This window comes from Leptonychotes weddellii, chromosome 11 (assembly GCF_054177405.1).
Source record: "Leptonychotes weddellii isolate Sample4059 chromosome 11, ASM5417740v2, whole genome shotgun sequence".
Classification (NCBI taxonomy): domain Eukaryota; kingdom Metazoa; phylum Chordata; class Mammalia; order Carnivora; family Phocidae; genus Leptonychotes; species Leptonychotes weddellii.
This window is the reverse complement of record NC_138379.1, coordinates 51,110,653-51,129,328: the sequence shown is the minus strand read 5'-3', so window position 1 is coordinate 51,129,328 and position 18,676 is coordinate 51,110,653. Positions and strand designations below refer to the sequence as shown.

Here is an 18,676-nt window from a genome sequence, read left to right as displayed (position 1 = left end):
AGTCCCGGAGAGCTGCGCGCGGCTCCCGCGCCGCCCCGCCCCTGGGCTGGGCTCCGGCCCTCCTCCCCCCTTGCAAAGCTGCGCTGGCCGCCCGTGGAGGGGAGGCTGCAGAGCGAGGGCAGGAGGTGGGTGCGGCGCGGCCGGGGACGCGGGGCTCAGAGACAGCCGGTGAGGGGACGCGGGCCCACCTGGCACCTGTCCTACTATGAGAGGTCATCTTACCTATCCGAGCCTCGCCATTCTCATCCGTGCAATGGGGATGGCAACGCCAGAGGCTGCGGGGGAGGGGGCGATAATTGGGGAGAGGGGGCGGAGCTGGTGGAAGGAGTCTGGATGGATGGGGAAGGTTGGAAAAGCCCGGATAAAGAGGGTCGAGACTGTGGGAGGAGTCTGGTGGGTGGGGCAAGGAGGGGCGGAGTCTCTAGGTGAGGAGGAGAACTCGGGTGAGGTCGGAGAAACCGGAGGCTAGGGCTGGGGAGTGAGTGCTGAGAAAGCCGATAAGGCAAGCCTCGGTTAGACTGGTTGGAATGGGCCAAAAAACACTTGAGAAGGTGGGGCAGAGACACAAAGATGAAAAGGATCCTGCACAGCCTTGGAAAGCCCAGGGTTGGCCACGCGCTGATATGGTTTAGGTACCGGGTTGCCCGAGTGGGCAAACACCCGTGAATGCACAGAACACCTTCCCTCCCTTGTGATAGAAATAAAGAGCCCATCCCTTGAACTCAGTGCGTCACACACATGATCTCATTCAACTCTCATACACTAAAGGCATCGCCGTATCTGTTTACAGGAGTAATCAGGAGTGGATGGCAGGAAGAAACAAAAGTTTAGATGTCTTGCCCTATGCAGGTTGTGTGACAGGACCAGCTTCAACCCTTCTGAGTGCCAACCTGTAAGGCAACCCTCCTATTGATATTGTGAGGATGTAATGAGGAGATACATTTGAATTGTATAAATTATCATGGTTGTGAGAAGCAGGAAGGCCTTAAGGAAGAGAGTGGTTGAAATAGAGTGCTTGTGCTTGAGGAAAACCACAAGATGAAATCTGAGAGTAAGCTGAGAGGATGAAGGAAAATTCTGGAAGGGGATGGGGGATGGTGGTGGTGGTTGGGAGTGTGCACCAGGTAAGAGAATACTCTGCTGTGGCCAATGGGCAAGTCAGGTTGCCAGGTGAGGTGGCTTCCCTCCTCCAGCTGGGCAGCTCACTGCAGGGTCCGTGTCACCTGAGTGCAGACGACACCTTTTCCCACTACAGTGTGGGTTATGGGGTAATGGAGCTGCCTGTGGGCTTCGTAGAGATATGAACTGGGCAATACAGAACTGAAGCTGTTGGGTGTGGGGAGGCCAGGAAGGGAAGGTGAGGGGCGGTGCTCCCATACAGTCCCCAAGCTGTGAGCCAGTTTTTATCCTGGTGGATTGTGGGGGGGGGAAGGAGTCTCATTTGGTTTTACTGGGAGACACATTACTCACTCTGAGTATTGTCACCCTTGAAATTTACCCAGCCATATTCAATCTATCTCCTACACGGTGGGAATTCCTACATTCACTTCCACGTGGTCACCTGGGCCTTGCCTTAGATTCCAAATTGAAACTTAAAGTGTTTTAAAATAAAAATGTTTTAAAATTCAGGAAATGGTCATAACTGCCCCCCCCCCCCCCATTGGTAGATGTCAGTCTGGGGTGAGGAAAATGGATCTGACTAAGCAGGGAAGAAATTTCTTCCCCGTCTCCTATTCTGCCTGCTTCAGGGGATACAGAGAGGGGAGATCCCAGCCCCAACAGGATGGTCAGGCACCCATCTACTCAGGCAAAGCAGACTTTGGTAAAGGATGGAAAATAAAATGCTCTGGAGATGTAGAGAAGGAAGGAAGGAAGGAATTCCAGCTGAAGGTCCTGGCAGATGAATGGGATTTTCCTTCAAAGTGCAGGCAGAAGGGATGGCAGGTACCAAATTTCGGAGATAGGAGAGGGCCTGGCATGGTTGGTCTCTAAAGTAGGGAGAGGAATAGTATCTACTTCATTTATGGAATCAACAGACATAAAGTGCCCAGCGTAGGAATAGCTGCTCCTAAATGTCATGCATTATCATTACTGCTGTAGATACAGTCACCAGCAATCGGGGAGTTGGCCCAGGCCCACACAGCTAGTACAGGCCCAGGGGATGCCAAAGCCCCTCCACAACATTTCTGAGGCCCAGAATGGGCCCCTCTTTGTGACCATTCTCGGTGAGCTGTAACAGGAAGTTCTTTCTTGCTGTAGTAGCAGAGACTCTGGGTTTCGGGAGGAGGCGAGGGAAGCAAGGCCTGAACAGCCATCTTGTCCCAGCCTGGGTCCCAGCACAGAAACAGGCAGGCCTCGTGCTGTGCTTTCTGTGAGTGGTGGTTCTGTGGAGAGAGACCTCGCAGGTTTAACTTCTATTTCCACCACCAGCTGTGGGCTCTTTCAGCTTCGCCCTGGTTTGCTACCTCATCCTCCACAGCGCAGCAGTACGTGGAGAGGAGAATGACCAGATGATAATGCTTCTTGGGAGCAGTAATAACAAACCTGTTTGTTGAACCTGGCTATTTATTGGGGCCGGGCACTCTGACTGGAATTTTACATCTGTCGTCCTATGAGGGAAGCATTCTTTTCTTCCCCCTTTCAAAATAAAAATGTTTTTAGAACTTTCAAGGCTACAGAAAAGTTTAAAGGGTGGCTTTTCACCCAGCTACACCAATTCACCCTTTGCTGACTTTGCTTTTATACACACAAACACACACACCTTTTTGCTGAATGGTTTAAAAGTTACAGATGTCTTGACACCCTGTCCCCTAGATTCTTCAGCATGTATCCTCATTACAGAATTCTCTGACATGACCGTAATACCATTCTCATACCTAAGAAAATTTGAAAGAAGTCAATATTATCTAATAACCAGTGGATATTCAGATTTCTCCAACTGCCAGAAAATATCTTACAGAGTTTTTTTTACCAGATGTAGTCAAGATTCATGCGTCGTATTTAGTTATATCTCTTTAAGCATCTCATTTAATCTAGAAAGAGCCTCCTCAACCTGTGTAAATTTGGGTTTGAGCATTTTATCAATGATCAGATTCAGGATTTTTTTTTTCTTTCTCACAGTGCTGTATACTTATTGCATCACATCAGGAAGTGTATGATATCAGGGTCCTACTGTCCATGAATGCTAAATTTGATTGTTGGTTAAGGTCACGACCGCCTGATCTCCCCATCTCTGTACTTTTTCCCACTGTAATTAGTCTTTGGAGTGAGTCTTTGAAAAGGTCGAAATTGTGTGTTCACTATACCTTTCACTACATCCATTGATGATCCTTGCCTGAATTGCAACATTGAGGGTTGCAAAATGGTGATTTTCTAATTATGCCATTCTTTGTTTATTGACTGGTATTCTTTGTTATAGAATAATTTTTTCCTCTGTGTATGTGTCTTTCTCACTCTCCCTGTCTTTTTTTCTTTTTGGAGTGACACAGACTCATGTTTTTTTTTTTAATTCAGTGTGTAATATAGCCCATTATCATCATTAATCTTTTTTGGTACTCAAATTATTCCAAATTTGGCCAAAGAGAGTCCCTTCAGGCCAGCTCCTGTGTTGTGTTGTGTTTTGTTTGAACTGAGATATAAATCACACATAATGATTTGATATATGTATATATTGTGAAATGATTACCATGATGAGTTTAGTTACCATCCACCACAACATGTAGTTACAAAAATAGTTTTTTTTCTTTTGATGAGAACTTTTAAGATCTCCTGTGTTCTTCTGACAGGATCTCATTAATCTTTGATTGCTTCTTTGCTATCTGGCAAGAGCTATTCCAGGCTCACCTTGCACTTTTTCTGTCAAAGTCCTGGAATCATCAATTTCCCCCAGGAAACCCTGGTTTCTTTTTGTAGGATTTAACATTTAGAAACTAAGATCTGGGGCCAGGTGTGCTCATTGCTACTGGACTATCATTTCTAGGCTCTTTGAGTGAGCAGAGCTAAGAAATGATGAATGGATGAATGGGCAGGTAGAGAAATAATTATCAGTAGATTTACTGTTGTTGCATCTGGTCCTCACTGTGTAGAAGGAATAGATTGCGTGGCAAGTAGTGTCATTATGGAAGCTCCGTGGGCAGTAATGTAGGAAATTGCACAGAAAGCCCATGCCTCTTCCAGGACTCCATGAGTATACAGACTATTGGCTCAAACCTCTGTGGCTGGGTTCAGTCTCTTGCTCAAGACCCAGATTAGAGAAGAACCCAGGCTGCCTCCAAAGGACTGGTTCTCTGAGGAATATCCAAGCCCAGAACCTCCTCTCGGTCATGACTCAGAAATCAAGAATGTATATGAAGCCCTGGGCCAGGGATTTATTTTCTCTGCGTTGGTGAAATAAAAATAATGTGATATGTCCTGCCAGGGTCCCAGAGTTATTGTTGTAAGATCAATATATATATATTTTTAATTGCTAATCAGTCTTTTCAACACATGTTACAAAGTTCCTTCTCTTTTTTATTGTTTTAATACCACAGTTTGAAATGTCATTGCTTTATAGTCCTATTTAATGCATTACTAGTAGTTACTAGTTATCTTAACTAATGTTTAAGGTAATTACTCTTTTTCAAATATTCTTTCAGGTTATCAGTCATCAAATTTATCAAAGTAAGATTTTATTCTTTTTTTTTTTTTCACTTAAATTCAAATAATTAACATATAATGTATTATTGGTTTCAGAGGTAGAGGTCTATGATTCATCAGTTGTATATAACACCCAGGGTTCATCACATCACATGCCCTCCTTAATGCCCATCACCCAGTTACCCCATCCCCCACCCCCTCCCCTCCAGCAACCCTCAGTTTAAGAGTCTCTTATGGTTTGTCTCCCTCTCTGATTTCATCTTGTTTTATTTTTTCCTCTCTTCCCCTATGATCCTGTTTTGTTTCTTAAATTCCACATATCAGTGAAATCATATGATAATTGTCTTTCTCTGATTAACTTATTTCGCTTAGCATAATACCCTCTAGTTCCATCCACATAGTTGCAAATGGCAAGATTTCAATTTTCTTTAAAAGATTTTATTTATTTATTTGATAGAGTAAGCGTGCCCAAGTAGGCAGAGCAGCAGACAGAGGGAGAGGGAGAAGCTGGCTCCCCACTGAGCAGAGAGCCCGACGTGGGGCTCAATCCCAGGACCCTGGGATCATGACCTGAGCCAAAGGCAGATGCTTATCCAACTGAGCCACCCAGGCGCCCCAAGATTTCATTTTTTTGATGACTGAGTAGTATTCCATTGTGTGCGTGTGTGTGTGTGTGTATGTGTGTGTGTGTGTATACACACCCCACATCTTCTTTATCCATTCATCTGTCAATGGACATCTGGGCTCTTTCCATAGTTTGGCTATTGTGGACATTGCTGCTATAAACATCGGGGTGCACGTACCCCTTCGGATCCCTACATTTGTATCTTTGGGGTAAATACCAGTAGTGCAATTGCTGGGTCGTAGGGTAGCTCTATTTTCAACTTTTTTAGGAAACTCCATACTGTTTTCCAGAGTAGTTTTTAATCTTTTTTTTTTAATCCTTTGGAAAAAATACTATTGGGGTTTGGATAAGAATAACATAACAACTGTAGTTACTTTTAGAACAACTTTAAGATAGTTCATCTCCGAAGTATTACAGATGTCTATTCAAATCCTATTTATGCTCCTTAATAAAATATTATGGCTTCTATTACTGGAGGGGGCACAGGTTTTGGAGAGAGACCTCATTTGGAATTCTAGCTCTGCTGCCTCCAGCTGTGTGATCTTAAGCAGCTATCTTCACTACTCTGTGCTTCAGTTTTATAACCCTAACAATTGGGATGATACTCATACCTACCTCAGCATCAGTGTGGTATTTTAATGAAACAATCTATAGGAAAATGCCTCACATAGCTCTGGGCATGTGCTCGTTTCTCAGGAAATGTTGATTCTCTATGCCCTGGTCTTTATGTAGGTCAGAATCAAATTGAGATGGCAGGTGTAAGAGCACCTGGTAAGAGGTGGGGGGGCACAAGTGCCAGATCTCTCCAACGGCCTTTGTTCATAGCACAGACTTTGCCTAGGATCCTGGCTTTGCCACTGTTTGGGACAAGTTCCCTCCCTCTTAGAACCTGAAGTTCTCATCTGTAAAGTTGGAGATAATACTTTCCTTGAAGGAGCATTATGGGACTTAAATGAGCTAGTATGTGTAACACACTAGTGTAGGTATGATACAGAGCAGGTACTTAGCGAGCATTAGTTGTGTCCTTCATGAGCACTGCAAGGACAGGTAGGTGCTAGAACAGAGTTGTGTTTTGTTGTTGTTGTTTTTAAGATTTATTTATTAATTAGAGAATACAAGCAGGGGGAGAGGCAGAGGGAGAGGGAGAAGCAGACTCCCCACTGAGCTGGAAGCCCGATGTGGGGCTCTATCCCAGGACTTGGAGATCGTGACCCGAGCCGAAGGCAGATGCTTCAACCATCTGAGCCACCTAGGCGCCCCCAGGACAGAGTTTTAAAGTAGGACTCTAATGTGTTGGCTGTCTTTCCTCACAGGACATCTGCTTTCAAACAATTACATTTTCTATGGCACAGAAAGGTAGAGGTTGCACCTGGGTGATTTTCAGGCCCCAGACTGGAATTACCCTTTACATGGGACCAGGCTGGGCCTCAGGAACCCCTCTCATTTGGGCCACAGACCCATTTCAGGGAGGACAGAATTCCAGCAGCAACTCCAAGTCCCCAGGCCTCCTGGCCTTCCCAACCCAGTCAGACGGTCTGACAATCAGCATGGCATAATTTACTGGTTTGACACCATTTGTTTTCTCCAAGAGGGAAACAGGGCTGATCTTCTTGGTTCTTTTCAAGTCGAGAGGCAGACTTGGAAAGTCTCCTGCTTCAGAAAAAATTACTCATGCAGAAGCAGTGGTGTGATTTCTTTTATCTATTTCCTGGTTCAGTTTGCATTCTCATTCATCTTTTTTTATTTAAGATTTTATTTATTTATTTATTTATTTATTTTTTAATAAATGAGAGGGGGGAGGGTCGGGAGGGTCAGAGGGAGAAGCAGACTCCCTGCCGAGCAGGGAGCCCGATACGGGACTCGATCCAGGGACTCCAGGATCATGACCTGAGCCGAAGGCAGTCGCTCAACCAACTGAGCCACCCAGGCGCCCCTCTCATCCATCTATTCTAATCTGGCTTTGAAAAACCTGGCTTTAAAAAAAAAGAAAAACCTGGCTTTTGTGTTCTCATGTTTGATCATTAGACATCGTCCGCTGCTATTGAAATAGAAGGGCTTCGGCCTCTCAGTGGACCTGCCCTGTGTCAGCCATGGAGGCGCTCTAGGTCATCCTTGGGTCCTGTCCCCACGTCCTTCGATGGGAGTGGGCAGAGTGCAGGCTGGCAGCGGAGTAGCCATCCAAGACCACCTACTGACTGGTCTGGACTGAGAACAAGGGAGTGGGCGTCTCTTACTCACGTTGAGACCCGGTGACGGGAAGGAGGAATGATCAGAGGTGTTGGACCCACACAGAACTGGATTTGGATCCCAGGTCCTCCACTGACTTTTAAACTTTCTGAACCTCGGTTTCCTCGTCTGTCGAATGGAGGTAATAATAGTCTCTTATCTCATAGGGTGCTTGTGAAGACATCGAATGAGAGAATGCATGTCCAGCATTTAGCACAATGGTATCATCATCTGTACTTTTCTATATATTTTTATTACAAGTAAATAAAATACTACCAAGTGTTACATGAAGCTCCTCACGTAGTGAGAGCAGGAGGTGTGCACTGAGTAAGTGGTAGCTATCTTGCCAAGCAAGCCTCAGGGCAGTGTTTCTAAGGCTGCTTTGGAGATTCTCAAACTTGTTTGAAGCTATTACAGCCTTTTGTCACTATTACAACTCTTTGCAGCCTGAATGGGCCAAGGATGGGCTCTCCGCTAGCTGGCTGTGTGTCCTGAGCAAGTCACCAGTCTCTTTGAGTCCCACTTCCTACTTGCCAAATGGAAAATGATGCTTACTTTTAGGGTTGCTATAAGAAGCTGGTGAGTGTAAAGGCCTTGGATGGAGTAAAACACTCAGTAAATGTTCATTCCTACCCTGTCCCAGCCCCTCCCTGCTGCCTGCCCCCCCCCAATCCCCATGTCACCAGCACCCACTGTGTGCTAGGCAGTGCCCCTGCAGGGACATGAGATGTGTCATTGCTCTCAAGGAGATCACAACCTAGGCAGTGGTTTTCAAAAATATTTTTTATCACAACCCCCAGTATGAAAATATACTTTACTTTATATCACGATCCAGTTCATACACCAACAAACTGGAACAAAAGTTTCCCAACAATATATGTAGCTGGTCACAACCCACTGTATAGATTTCATGACATAAATACGCTCTTGATTCTTTTTCCAGTTTATGAATTCATTTACATATAGTAAAATTCACCCTTTTGAGGTCTACAGTTACATGAATTTTTAGAACCTTTAACAGTCACTTGACTACGCCCACATCAAGACCTAGACTGTTTCCATCACTCCAAAATATTCCCTCTTGCCTCTTTGTAGCCAGTCTCTTCCCCAGTCCAGGCCCAAGCAATCACAGCTCTGATTTCTGTCTCTACAGTCTTGCCTTTTTCAGAATGTTATGTAAATAGGATCACCTACCATGTAACCTTTTGAGGCTGGCTTCTTTTACTTCATGAAACTTCTGAGACTCCTCAGTTGCGGTGTATGTCAGGAGCGAGTCCCTTTGTATTGCTGAGACATTCCATCATATGGTTGTACCACAGTTTGTTTACCATTTCCATTTCCAGGTTTGGGCAATTATGAATAAAGCTGCTAGAATTACCCAGGGACGGTTTTGCATGGACGTACATCTTCATTTCTCTGGGCACATAACTAGGAGTGGGATTGCTGGGTCATGTGGAAACCGAATGCCAAATTGGCTTCCACAGTGGTTGTACCACGTCGCCTTTTCACCAGCAACGCGTGCGTGTGTCCATTGCTCTGTGAAGTCAGCAGCATTTGGCGTTGTCAGATTTTTTATTGTAGCCATTTTAATAGGCATATCATGGTATCTATTTGTGGTTTTAATTTTCGTGTCCCTCATGACTATTGCTTTTGAGCATTTTTCATGTGATTATTTGTCTATATGTCTTCTTTGGTGAAGTGTTTGTTCAGATCGTCTGCCCATTTTTTTCATTGGGTTGTGTGTTTTCTTCCGAGTTTTGAGAGTTCTTTATATATTCTGGTTAACAGTCCTCTATTAGATCTGTGTTCTGCAAATATTTTCTCCCAGTTTGTCTTATTTTCATTTTCTTAACAGTGTTTTTTGAAATGAAATTTTTCCTTTGGATGAAGTCTTGTTTGTCATTTTTTTTTTTTTTTTAATGGTTTGTGCCTTTTGGGTCCCAGCCAAGAAATCTTTGCCTAACCCAAAGTCACAAAGGTTTTCTCCTGGAAGTTTTAAAGTTTTCTAAAGATTTTACATTTAGGCCTATGATCTGTTTGGAGTTAATTTTTCCTACATGGTCCAAGATACGGGTTGAGGTTCTTTTTTTGCATGTGGATGTCCAGTGATCTGCATCTTGATAAAGCCAGGGAGGAGGGCCATGATCATAACATGATAGATTGGTGGGCACTGCCAGGGGGACTGTGCAAAGGGCCAGCAAGCCCCAAGAGGAGAGCTGTTAAACTAGTTGAGATCTGGGGACAGCCTTACAGAGGCAGTGACTCCTAGGTGGAGCCTTAAAAGTTGACAGCAGAGAAGGTGGTGTAGGGAGAGCAAAGGCGGGGCAGGTGACAGTGTGAGGATGTGCGCAGGGGTGTCTGGAGTGCCTGAGCATAGAGTGGGGGAGGGGCTGGAGGTGAGCTTGGAAGGGGAAGGTGGTGTGGGCAGTCAGTAGTACTTCACAAAAACCAAAATGGAAGGTGGACAGAAAGAAGGCAGGGCACCAAATGAGGATGGAAGGAAGGTGGCGGTGTGGTCAGAGCTCTGGGAGTAGCTTTAGGGATGGGTTTGAGGAGACAGAGTAAGAAAATTTTTAGGGATGAGGAGTCAGAGCTGCCTCCCAGGTCTTGGGCTCAGGTAGTTGGGTGGCCGGGAAGAGTTCACTGTGGGTCTGGGGGAAGAGGAATTCTGCGTTAGGCCTTCTGGTACCCATGGGACATCCAGGTGGACATGTCCAGGAGACCGCTGAGTGCACCCAGCGGGCTGTAGCTCAGTGAGGATGGTTCATCCCCAGCTGACCACGAAGCAGACTCACGAAGCTGAGCGCCCCAGAGGTGGCCAGTTACTCTCTTCACGTGTAATGGTGCCTTCTACCCCGGGGCCTTTGCATGTGTGATGGTGGACGCAGTGGTGCTGCCCCTAGAAAATAGGCGCTTGAAGGAGCTCTGTGACTTGTGGGCATGGGGAGAATACCACAGAGAGCACCCTAGACTGGGGGCAGGGGTGGTCAGGAACCTGGCATCTAAGCATTGGCCGGCGCAGCCCTCTCCCCAGATGACGACAGGGAGCTACACGGCTGGGGGGCAGGGGCAGGACGGCAGGCGCTCTGCTGCTTTTGCAAGCAGAGAAAGAGGAGTTTGGGTACCCACCCAAGAACCCCCAGATATGCCCTGTGGCTCCTGTCTCCCCACCCCCAGTGCTCTGCACTCTTCAGCACTAATGTACAGAGGAGATACGGCATCTGTGGACCACAGAACCATCAGGAAAGACAGCCCAGCCTCTCTGATGCCTGAGTCTGCTCTTTCCCTGGAACTGAGCCACTTCACAGAGCCTGGGCCTTAAATCAAGGAGAAAGAGAGACTGAAAATTAAAATATGCAAATTACCTTCTAGAAAGAAAGGGAGATTCTGGAATGAGGAAGGGGGTGGCCCTGGCTCCTGGGTCCATATCCTAACTGGGCCCTCTGGAGAGAGAACTGACAAGACTCAGCTCCTGCTCTGAGCCAAAGCACCTCCCCCCAGCTGCAGGTCTCCACACCGCAGGCACCCCTCCCCCAGCCCCTCGCCCCACCCCTTGTGTTGGATTTCCCCACTGTCTCGCAGCCCATCTGCTCCAGGCTCCTGCTGCCGATTTTGCAACTTCATCATGGCTTGTTTCTCTTCAGACACTCCAAGTGGTTAATGCCTTTCTGCAATATCAAGATGCCCCATGAGATGGGGACGGAATCATGAAGCGACTCCCCAGACAGTTGGGTGGGGCAGCTCTATCCACCAGCATGGCTTCCATCTTCTGGCAAGAATCTCCATCCTCTGGAGTAAAGGGGTCTTGGTGCAGCCAGCCTCAGAAGGCAGGCATAGTGAGGGTGAGAAGTGCTCTGGCCTGCTCACTTTGGGGGAAGTCCTGCCTCAGACCTCTGTTTTCCCATCTGGACAGTAAGCATGCCAGGATTCATTCCTGACCTACTCCCATTCCATCCCCCTTGTCACTGCACCCTCACTACCTCTTGTCTGGGTGTCCTCGCCAGCTGGGCTCTTCTCGAGGGCAGCCAGGGGCCATTTCTTCTCTGTGCCCCTCGGGCCCAGCATCAGGGAAGGATTGCTTAATCTGTTCCACAGGTGGGATCATGTGGGAAGCTAAGAGGGGACATCCCCTACTTTCTAGAACCTTAAAGAAAAGTTAGACTCCAAGACTTCAGGTTGAAGGAGACTCACCAGCCTTAGATGCTGGAAGCTTTGTTAAAGATCTGGTAAAGGGTGCTCAGTGCAGAGCCCCACATTTGCACTGAAACGTAAAGGTTTCAGAGGAAACTAAGGTGCCATCGTGATGGGAAAGGGCAGGCCACCAGGAGCCAAGAGCATCTTCATAGCAAGGTTACAGGAGGATGAGAGTCCAAGAAAGGGTGTCAGAGTCCAGAGGGCTGAGTGGCCTATTGTAAGCCTGGGAGATAGATGGAAATGGCACTAAGCATGACTAGTCATTATAAATGCATTGGGATAGAAAAATAATAAGGCCTCATTGGTACAGCAGTAGGAGTGCTGGGCTTGAAGACATAAATCTCAGAGCATCTGCTAGGTACTTAGAATGTACCAGTGTTTGGCTAGTAAGCATTTACATATTTTTCTCTCTCATATAAAGGGACCTGGGTTTGAATCCTGGCATGGCCCTTCACGTCTCAGCATGGGGAGTGAATCCTGGCAGTGTTCCTCATCTGCACGATAGGGACGGATGGTGATATTATCTGTGTCAAAAGATGTATGACCGTTATGTAAACAAATGTGTGTACAAGCAGGTAACAGAGCATCCAGTCCAAGCACATTTTCTTTCATTCCTGAGAACAGTGGTTCTCTGGTCTTAACTGAACATTTAGAATCACCAAGGGTGCTTTTAGACAAATACCAATGCTGGGATATTAAAGACCAATTACAACAATCTCTGGAGGGTAGGACCCATGCTTTGTTTTTTCATTTTCTTTTTTAACTCCCTAGTTAACCTAATATGCTTTAGATAGTGTGGTAATTATCAACCATCCATTTGTTCATCAAGTATTAATTCGTTCCAACCTCTAGGACTGCAGGCTTGATCTACAATAAGGAGTTGAGAACTATGCATACATAGATGTTAGGGACTGAATGCTTGTGTCCCCCCAAGCTCCTATGTTGAAATCCTCATCTCCAGTGTGATGGTATGAGGAGGTAGGACCTTTGGGAGGTGATTAGGCTATGAGGGTTGAGCCCTCATGAACAGCATTAGTGCCTTTATAAAAGAGACTCCATAGAGCTCTCTTGCCCCTTCTCTTACATGAGGACACCGCAAGAAGATGGCCCTTCCCAGACACCAAATCTGCCTACACCTTAATCTTGGGCTTTCCAGCCTCCAGAACTGTGAGAGATAAATGCTTAAGCCAACTGGTCTATGGTATTCTTTTATACCAGCCCCAACAGACTAAGACCCCAGATAGGGTTGGATAATTTCTCACTTTTCTCCCTGCCCAGGACTACTTTCCAGCAGCCTAGCCTCCTGCCATGTCAGACCCCATCACACTGAACGTCGGGGGGAAGCTCTACACGACCTCACTGGCAACCTTGACCAGCTTCCCTGACTCCATGCTGGGCGCCATGTTCAGTGGGAAGATGCCCACCAAGAGGGACAGCCAGGGTAACTGCTTCATCGACCGTGATGGCAAAGTGTTCCGCTACATCCTCAACTTCCTGCGGACCTCCCACTTGGACTTGCCGGAGGACTTCCAGGAGATGGGCCTGCTCCGAAGGGAGGCTGACTTCTACCAGGTGCAGCCCCTGATTGAGGCACTGCAGGAGAAGGAGGTGGAGCTCTCCAAGGCCGAGAAGAATGCCATGCTCAACATCACCCTGAACCAGCGTGTGCAGACAGTCCACTTCACCGTGCGGGAGGCACCTCAGATCTACAGCCTCTCCTCCTCCAGCATGGAGGTCTTCAACGCCAACATCTTCAGTACCTCTTGCCTCTTCCTCAAGCTCCTGGGCTCCAAGCTCTTCTACTGCTCCAATGGCAATCTCTCCTCCATCACCAGCCACCTGCAGGACCCCAACCACCTGACTCTGGACTGGGTGGCCAATGTGGAGGGCCTGCCAGAGGAGGAGTACACCAAGCAGAACCTCAAGAGGCTCTGGGTGGTGCCAGCCAACAAGCAGATCAACAGCTTCCAGGTCTTTGTGGAAGAGGTGCTGAAAATCGCTCTGAGTGATGGCTTCTGCATCGATTCTTCTCACCCACACGCCGTGGATTTTATGAACAATAAGATTATTCGATTAATACGGTACAGGTAAAAGGACCCCAGCAGCACTGGAGGGGGGTGCTCCCAAGAAGCTCCATGTCAGCCAAGATCTTGGAGAGTGCCTCGCCAGTGGTGGGAGGCAGGGCGCTACACTAATCTGTATTAATCACGTAGCAGGACTTGATTCCCCCCACAATGCAGTCTCCCTATAGGAATCCATGTGTCCTCTCAGCGGAGCCACCTTTTTCCTTGCCACTTTGAGCTAGAGATGGGCTGTTTGTCGCTGTTTGTCATGACAAGCGAAGTGTCTGCCAGTGTGTCCGAAAGGCCACAGGAGGGCTTGCTGGCTACAGAGGAATGGTGGGTTCTTCACAGGCACCAGCTCTCTCTGTACCACTAGGCAGTGCCTCCCTGAGCCCTCTGAGAAAGGACGCCCCCTTCAGTTCCCCAGGACGTAAAGTCACCAGAAGAGTCCCACCTCACCTGCTCCTCTGTCCCGAGGATGTGCCCGGAACCTTGGACTTGTTCGCCCAGGGGCAGCCATGTTTGGCCGGCTTGGAAGTGCAGTAGGAGCTGCGTTTTTGGCCCCCACTGTGGCGGGGAGAGATTTGAGCTGTGGCATGGCCTAGACGGGTGAGTGTCCAGGCAGGGTTCAGAAGATGGCGATATCCCTCTTGACTGGGTAGACATTTGGGGATTTCTCATTTCAGAAATGAGCTGCTGTCCCTGTGAAGATTTTGAAGTATCTGGAGCCAGTGCAATGAAAGGCATTTCATAATGTGGACTGCTATGTGACTTTTGTATTCCTTTCCCACAAGAATTTGAAGTATCATCGAAACAGGTCATTTTAAAAAAATAATATTATGGACTCTCAGGGTTGGAAAATAATCCAATGGTCGCTTCGTCCTCCCCGGCCTGCAGCACAACCCAGCCCATTTGGGGCTGAGTGCCTCTCCCTAGCACCTTCCAGTGATCACATATCCCTGCTTGCATACTTCCAGCAACAGGAAGTTCGTCATGCCCGGGGCAGTCCCTGCCATGGTTGGCCAGTGCTGGCTGTTAAAAAGTCCTTCCTTACATAGAAACCAAAATCTATCCTTTGACTCCCATTTTCTAGTCTTGGTTCTAGACCCTCCTTCGCACCCAAATGTGTATTTTCTCTTTCGAAATAGTCACCCTTATTAAGAAGCCAGACACTTATCCTAACAATATTTTACTTGGCATTAGGATTCCCCCTGGGATTTGTCTTCAGAACCAAGGTCAGCCCCCGGCCATCCCTTGTAAGTCAGCCCCATTTTGTGATAGTTTTGTTTGTCACCCCCATTCCACCCGCCTTCTCACCAGCCGTGGCTCCGCGTAACTTTTGACCACCTCCTGTTGGAGGATGCAGATTTACCACCCCAAAAAAGTGTTGCCAGAGGAAGGAGACCAGGGGCTCGCAGGGCAGTGTGTAGCAAGGAGCCCAGGAGTGGGCTGAACCATAGCCCTGCTCTTGGAGGAAGTGTCCAGCCCCTTCAACACTGCTCTGTAAGAAGTGACCTTCCCCTGTGGTCCTGTTTCTGGTCATAACCAGCCCGTGGACCTTGTTGGGGGAAGGTCTAGGGCAAGACACACCAAGCCCCACTCCCCAGGAGGTGATGAATAGTGCAGGCCTCAAAACTGCCCATTATGATTCATCCCTGGAGTGTGGCCTTAGAAGTCCCACAATCTTCCCCATTGGGCAGGGGCCCTCAGACAAAACCAGGGAAGCCTAGTGACACAGTCCCCCACAGGAGATGGGCTGAGGAAGGGGCTTCCCGTAGTTAGAGCCTGGGAGTAGGGAGCCGGTATGCTGGGCCATGGGCAAGGCCACCTCTGCTAGGGAATAAAGGCCTTTTCCCCCTACAGTGGGACCCAGGAGTCTCTGACAACTGTCCCAGGCCACCAGGCCAATGGTACTCGAGAAGGTCACTCAGGAGAACCTGGGTCAGAACAGACAGCAGAAGCTGTGACCACAACAAAACAGTTTAAGGAAGAAATCTTGTAAATCACCGCTTGCCCTTTCTTCCTCCATAAAAAGTCCCTCTCTCCATCTTTTCGGTGCTTCTTAATTCACGCAGCTTGACGTTAGAGAAAGTAAAGGATCTGTGAAGCCACTAATGTGCTGTGTGACTTTGTGCAAGTCACTCACCTCACTGAGCCACCTCCATTTCTTCGTCTGTGAAATGGGCATAACAGTAATACATAACCCTACCTACCTCACAGGGCTGTTGTGAGGATCGAATGAAATAATGTATGTGAGAATACATTCTACATGATAAATGGTGTTGCTCTTTTGTGTCTGCTTATAAGGGGGAAAAAAACCCTGGCCTTGGAAACAAGCTGACCTGAATCTGAATTCTGGCTCCATCACTTGCTGTGTGAGCTGGGACCAGTCACCGAGCCACTCTGATTTGTTTCCTCCTGGGGTAACAACCCCACCTTCCAGTGTTACGAGATTTACATGAGCTGGTGGCTGTGAAAATTCCTAGCTAGGCCTAGGAACTCCGTAAAAGCTTGCTCCTTCAGGATATAATCGTGATGCACCGCCGTGCAGGGAGCATCTCAAGAGTACAATTCAGCAGGCCTGTCTGGAGCACTTGGTGTGAGCCCTGAGGATGCAAACAGCCACAAATAAGTTCAATCTGGAAAAGGCTTAGAGGATCACAAAATGCGCTGTGGGAACTTGGGGAAAGCAAGCTCAATTCTCACAAAGGGCTTGATGGACGGCCAAGTTGGGCCTTGAAGCTTAGGTTGGGTCGTGACAGAGCTAAGCAGGGTACCATGGGCACCGGAAACAGCACGAGCAGAGACCTGGGAGGCAGGCAGGAAGGGGGAGCCCTCACACTGAGCTCCCAGCACTGGTGGAGTGACAGGTGGTGCATCGAGCACACCGTGCACGCCTCTCCAGCGAGTGCAGCCATCTGCCTGGCAAACCAGAGGCAGAACACGGAGTGGTACAGGTGGACCATCCCAGAGGACCAGGGAGCTGGAGTGAGCGTGCCCTGGGAGGCAGGGATGTGCATCTTGTGAGCCCTTCCCTGCCCCGAACAAGACCTCATGGTGATCATCCATCTCAAGTAGACTCAGTTTAGCCTTGTGCACAGCCAAGAGCTGTGCCCCAACTGAAGGGCAATTCCAGGTACACGGGAGCTTGTCAGCTCTCTGTCCCTGCCCCAGGCGTAGTGCCAAGCATGCAGAGGGATGGTCAGAAAGGATGCCAGAGGGAACCATAAGGCCCCTTGGTGTTACCACTTCTTGAGGCCAGCCACCACAGAGGGCCCCTGAATGCTTGAAGGCCACCTTGAACACTGCTTCCTGTGACCTTCCTATGACTTCACACCCTCAGAGCCACCTAAAGCCCTTTGCCCTTTTATGAAGGGCAGAGCTCCCTGTGCAGAGGTGGCCATGGTGCTCCCTTTCCCCCACACACCCCAGTGCCCAACACACTTCACAAGCCAGGATGCAGTCACTCTGCTTTGTAAACCTAGCACTTTTGTAACTGCCCCTTGGTTCACCCCAAACGTCCAGCTTTCTTTTACAAAGTACTCCTAAAACCGGCTACTATGATTAGGGGCCGGGCCAAGGTCAGCCTGAGACCAGTTTCTCAGCTCACGTATCTCAATAACCAGCCCATCCCTTTCCTGTGGTCTCTGCACTGACTGCCTGAGTCTGCCTGGGCGGGGGCGGGGGCGGGGGTGGGGGTGGGGGGGTGGCTAGGAATGGGGGGATGGCGCAGGGCTGATGGGGGCAATTGGCAGAGAAATGAGGCCCTGTGATCATCTTGCAGAGCAAAACCACCTCGATAACCAGCCCATCAAAGGGAGGGGCTGGGCTTTTTTCCAGGTCCTGTGGGGTCCTGGCTCTGGCCGCTTCATCTGCCTAGATAGCCCAGTGACCTCAGTCTCCTTCAGAACCTTCAGGACTGTGGCACCAAGCAGAGAACCTGATGCCATGTTCAACCCTGTCTGGGGCACAGGGACTAAGGGGGCCCTGAGGAGAAAAGTCGGCCTCTGGAAGCCAGAGGTTCGCTGAGCAACCCATAGCACCCAGAACCCCATCCGACACAAAAGACAACAAAACAAGCCTTGTGGTGCCACTTTCTGGCTCTGATTTCTGGGCAGGAAGTGCGTGCCCAGCCAGATGTGTCTGACCCTCACTTAGCCTGGTCCTATTTCCCGCCAACTTCCCTGGCCCTCCACCCCAATATACAAGGCATTTCAAAGCTTTTGTCAACATTTCCCAGTTAGCTGGCAGCCCTAGAGTGTTCTAGTCCATTCTCATGCCAGGTTCCTCCCCAAAACCTAGGTTCCCTTTTACTGAGGTTTTGGGTAAAGGCCCAGTTGAGTCACATTGGAAATCCTCTAAGATCCTGCCAGCTAAAGACAAAGGTTAATGTGTTGTGACATGGGTAGTCCCTCCCCAGCCCCAATTAGTTCACTTTATAAATTCGATATTGGGTTTGCTCAATAGATACCCTTTTGTTTGGTACCTCAGAGGTTCCCAAGCTCCTTCACATCCAGAGTGTCCTTGCAACTCTAGGAAGAATATGCCATGCCGTTGCACATCTCAGCCTGAGCTGCCCTTTCCTGCCCTGTCTTCATAGCCAATATCTGCTCATCCCTCAGCGTTCTGCAGAAGCCTTGCCTCCTTGGCTCACGGTGCAGAGTTAGTCCCAACTTGCTTCGTACCGCCCTATATCAGGTGAGGACTTTTACCATCACACTGCAGCTGTTCACAGTCAGCATTGTGCTGCTCAGTGTGTATCAACCAGGCCCCAGAGAAAAGCCCTGATTGTGGCATGGGCCAATTCCCATGGTGCAAATACTCTCACTGCAGTCGACTTCAAGTTACCAAAGTGATGTCACTGATCATCAGGAAAAAGATGCACACATCTTTTGGAGATGGAGAGCCAGAGAGAGCCTGCTGCAGCATAAGA

The 18,676-nt window shown here is 48.4% G+C and overlaps 1 protein-coding gene across 3 annotated transcripts; it reads left to right on the top strand.

Moving 5' to 3' along the window:
* The first annotated feature begins 40 nt into the window (after positions 1–40).
* Positions 41–16,020, top strand: KCTD21 (potassium channel tetramerization domain containing 21). Of its 3 annotated transcripts, none has more exons than XM_081798910.1 (2): positions 41–125; positions 12,959–16,020. In XM_081798910.1, the coding sequence occupies exon 2, from the start codon at positions 12,989–12,991 to the stop codon at positions 13,769–13,771; it is 783 nt and encodes a 260-aa protein (XP_081655036.1). In that variant the 5' UTR covers positions 41–125; positions 12,959–12,988; the 3' UTR covers positions 13,772–16,020. The 3 variants fall into 3 exon arrangements, with proteins under 3 accessions (XP_081655036.1, XP_081655037.1, XP_081655038.1); XM_081798911.1 differs by having other exon boundaries at positions 103–168; XM_081798912.1 differs by lacking the exon at positions 41–125 and adding an exon at positions 9,894–12,255.
* The last annotated feature ends 2,656 nt before the right edge of the window (positions 16,021–18,676 follow it).